The 3,860-nt window shown below is 34.3% G+C and overlaps 1 protein-coding gene across 1 annotated transcript; it reads left to right on the top strand.

The window, feature by feature from the left end:
• The first annotated feature begins 1,645 nt into the window (after window positions 1-1,645).
• LOC146995938 (general transcription factor II-I repeat domain-containing protein 2-like) lies at window positions 1,646-2,632 on the top strand. Its single transcript, XM_085823022.1, has one exon. It carries the CDS (start codon window positions 1,646-1,648, stop codon window positions 2,630-2,632), a length of 987 nt encoding a protein of 328 aa, XP_085679148.1.
• The last annotated feature ends 1,228 nt before the right edge of the window (window positions 2,633-3,860 follow it).

Genomic DNA, 3,860 nt, shown 5'->3' with positions numbered 1-3,860 from the left:
ATTTAAAAATTAAATTTGTGTAAATCGAGGTTGCTTTTGTTTCCATTTAGGTCATTAAAAATAACTCCTTTGACCATTATTATTTGTAACAGGCACAAGAAAGAAGCACAAGAGAAAGGAGGGCAGCTGTCCATTAGGTATTGCACCAAATTACCGTAAGTATAATTAGGTATCGCGGAGTTCGTTAGTTAAAATTATGTCCCTGTTTGGAGGGTCCGGAAGGCAGTCCGAGGAACTAGCATCCTTTTTCCCCTAAGACCATCTCTTGAGAGAACTTTCGGCTGGTAGTGTATTTTGAGTGCCCTCTTTGCCGAACAGATACTATACGCTTACAATCATCCATGTTTTCTCCTGGATTTGAGCTTACACCCATCGATGGAGCAATCAGCATCACTAATCCATATATTGGATGGACGATTTAACAGGTCAGATCAGGTTGAAATACAATAGACACCCAATAGTTACCCATGTTTTGCACTTATAAAAATTTACACTTACGAATCTCTGGTAATTCATGCTTGTCACCATTTTGTGTATCATCATTTTTAATAAACTCTTATATGTCAAAATATGTGCGCATAATATCCATTATTTATTAATTCCCTCATGCAAGGATTGAACGTAAAAATTCGATTTACGCTACGTACAATTATTTCATGCTGTGTACATTTCCTTTATTCAAAGTTTATTTTTTTAGAAATTCTTTTGTTAATATTTCATTTATGCAAAGTGCTTAATGCAATGTTAAGTTGCTCTAGAAAACTTTTGTTATAAATTTTTCTTGTGCAAGACATGAATTTCTTATTACCTCACGCATTGCTTAGTAGTACAGAATATGATGTAGCTGTTTATCTACTTTGGTGCATAAAATTTCTTTCCTCTATGCGACAGTTAGTTGATAATTGTCTCTAATTTGTTTTTGTTATTTTTTTTTTTTTTGTATAGTTTATATATTCGTGGATTTTGGTTTCTGGGAGCTTTATATGTTATTTATTTGCTAGCAAACAATTGGTGACGAAATGATTTGGATCACCCTTTTCCCCACATACGCATATAACTGAGGATACAATTTTTTCTTTCCTGGAAGTATATGGGGAATGAGCAATGATCTATTTATTAGATACCAGTTTATCTAGCGGTTCTCATATGTTTTCTTCTATACCAGGGGTCTCCAAACTTTCCAGCCTTAGGGCCATACTGATTACTCCAGTAAGTTCCGAGGGCCAAAACCATATTATCATTGTTGCCGGTGGTAAAAAGTGAAATAGTCCACTGATGAATAAAAAAGTCCGAAAAAGTACGCAACGTTTAAAAAAGGCTGCAAATCGGACTAAAGTCCGCAAAACGGCAGCACTGCATATTATTAATTTTCCTGTCATTATCTGTAATTTCTAGATTAGTCGTAGAGTACGAGCCATGAGGAGTAACGTGACACGACATCTGGTGGACACAAGCGGAAATAGGTAGTACCTTCCATCACTAACAGATGGCGCTAATAGCACGTACAGAAGTCAGTTCCTATGACACTGTTGTGGAATAAAATAGTGCATACCTCCTTAAAACGTGTTTGTGCGTGTTTAAGTTTAAGACATCTTTGTAACAGTATTTTGATTTGAATTGTTGCTTTTGTGTGTGATTTAGTAGTATGGAAAAGAAGCGAAAAATTGATAGTGAATGCAGAAAATTCAAAGATCAGTGGAACATTCAGTATTTCGTAATTGAGTCCAGTAACAAGGCGCTATGTTTGATTTGCAATGAAAGCATAGCCGTTCTCAAAGAACGTCATTATGAAACAAAACATTTTCGAATGTTACATTTTCGAATGTTTCATAATGACGTTAAACGTCATTATGAAACAAAACATTTTCGAAATTACTCAAAATATACAGGGAGTTTGCGGACAGAAAAATTCGAAGCTATGAAACGCGGATTGAAATCGCAGCAATCTTCATTTACAAAACTCAAAACTGAACAAGAGGCTGCAACTTGTGCCAGCTTTCGTGTGGCTCTTGAAATTGCAAAACGTGGAAAACCATTCACCGATGGAGAAATGATCAAAGAATGCATAATTGCAGTAGCCGAAGAAATATGCCCTGAAAAGGTAAATTTATTAAAAACTGTCAGTATGTCAGCAAACACTGTGGCTCGAAGGGTAGAAAACATTGCTGAAAATATATCCTCTCAACTGTTCGACAAAAATGGACATGTTGAGTGGTTTTCTTTGGCCTTGGATGAGTCAACGGATGTGTCAGATACTGCTCAGGTGTTGATTTATATTCGAGGAGTAGATAAAAGCTATGAAGTGCATGAAGAACTTCTTGATATGTATAGTATTCATGGCACAACTACTGGTACAGATATTTTTAAAGGAGTTGAAATGGCCATTAATCAAAAGAACCTTCGATGGAAAATCTTGAAATGTATTACAACTGATGGAGGCAAAAACATGAGTGGGAAAGATAAAGGAGTGGTCGCTCTTGTGTCAAAGGCTGTAGAAAATGATGGTGGTTCAAAACCATTAGTCTTACATTGTATCATTCATCAACAGTCCTTGTGCGGAAAATGTTTGGATATGTCTGAAGTTCTGAAACCAGTCATATCAACTGTTAATTTAATAGATCTTTTGGGCTGAATCACCGACAATTCCGACAATTTATTGAAGAGATTGGAGAAAATACTTACCTTATACTGCCGTACGTTGGCTTAGTTGTGGGAAAGTTCTTCAGCGCTTTTTTTAATTTCGAGCAGTGATCGAAATTTTTTTGAATGAAAAGCATCGCCCTCTTACTGAATTACAAAACAACGCATGGCTGTGGAAGTTAGCATTCTATGTTGATTTGACAAAACATGTGAACGAACTGAATTTGAGATTGCAAGGAGAAAACCAGCATCTTCCTGATTTATACACTAATATCAAATCATTCCAGAAGAAATTGATACTGTTTCAATCACAACTACGAAGTAAATGTTTTTCACATTTTAAAACATGTGAAATATTCAGCTACACCACTGAGACTGAGTTTCCTATTGATTTTACAATCGAAACTTTGAGTGCTTTGAAAATAAATTTTGATACTCGTTTCTCGGACTTTGATGCCATTGCGAATCAAATTAAGATTTTTCAGAATCCTTTTGATACTGACATTGAAACCCTAGCCCCGGAACTTCAAATGGAAATGATTGATCTACAGTGCATTGATATAATTAAGAACAAATATCAAAACTCATCTTTGTTGGAATTTTATAAGAGTCTTCCACTGACACAATTTGATAATTTGCATAAATTTGCTCGTGGGCTGTTTTCTGTTTTTGGTACTACTTATTTGTGTGAGAAGACCTTCTCCAAAATGAAGTACACAAAAAATGTTTACAGATCTAAATTAACTGATGAGCATCTTAAATCTATTTTAATAATTGGTACAAGTAAAATTAGTCCACAGCTACAAACTATTGTCAGTGGAAAATCTCAGTTACATAAATCTCATTAGTATTTCATATGTCATTATGCTTGTTATAAGTTATGTTTTTATTTAAAATGTATAAAATGTTAGTTGGATTCATTTCAATAATTTGTTAGTTATTATGTACTGAAGTTAAATTTTCTGCATATTATACATGTCTTTACTCATTACAATTCTGTGTTTCTTTATCCAACTTATCACAAAAACAATAACAATAAGCCTACAACAATGTTATGAGTAGTTAGCCCATGACCATATCAATGTAGATGTCATATTAATAATTATTCAACATAAAATTAGAATACTTCAGTAAACTAAATTTAATTTGCTATAAAAAATATGTTCTCTAAAAGGAGTTTTCAAGTATGCTAGCTCTCCGCGGGCCGGACAAAATCTGTC

Source organism: Stegodyphus dumicola, chromosome 8 (genome assembly GCF_044657685.1).
Source record: "Stegodyphus dumicola isolate Sdum_Otavi_A_Nest chromosome 8, ASM4465768v1".
Lineage (NCBI taxonomy): Eukaryota > Metazoa > Arthropoda > Arachnida > Araneae > Eresidae > Stegodyphus > Stegodyphus dumicola.
This window is presented reverse-complemented; position numbering and strand designations above follow the sequence as displayed.

What these genes read in the sequence shown, in the direction of transcription:
- LOC146995938 (XM_085823022.1), top strand. Translation starts at nt 1,646, where the DNA reads ATGGAAAAGAAGCGAAAAATTGATAGTGAATGCAGAAAATTCAAAGAT.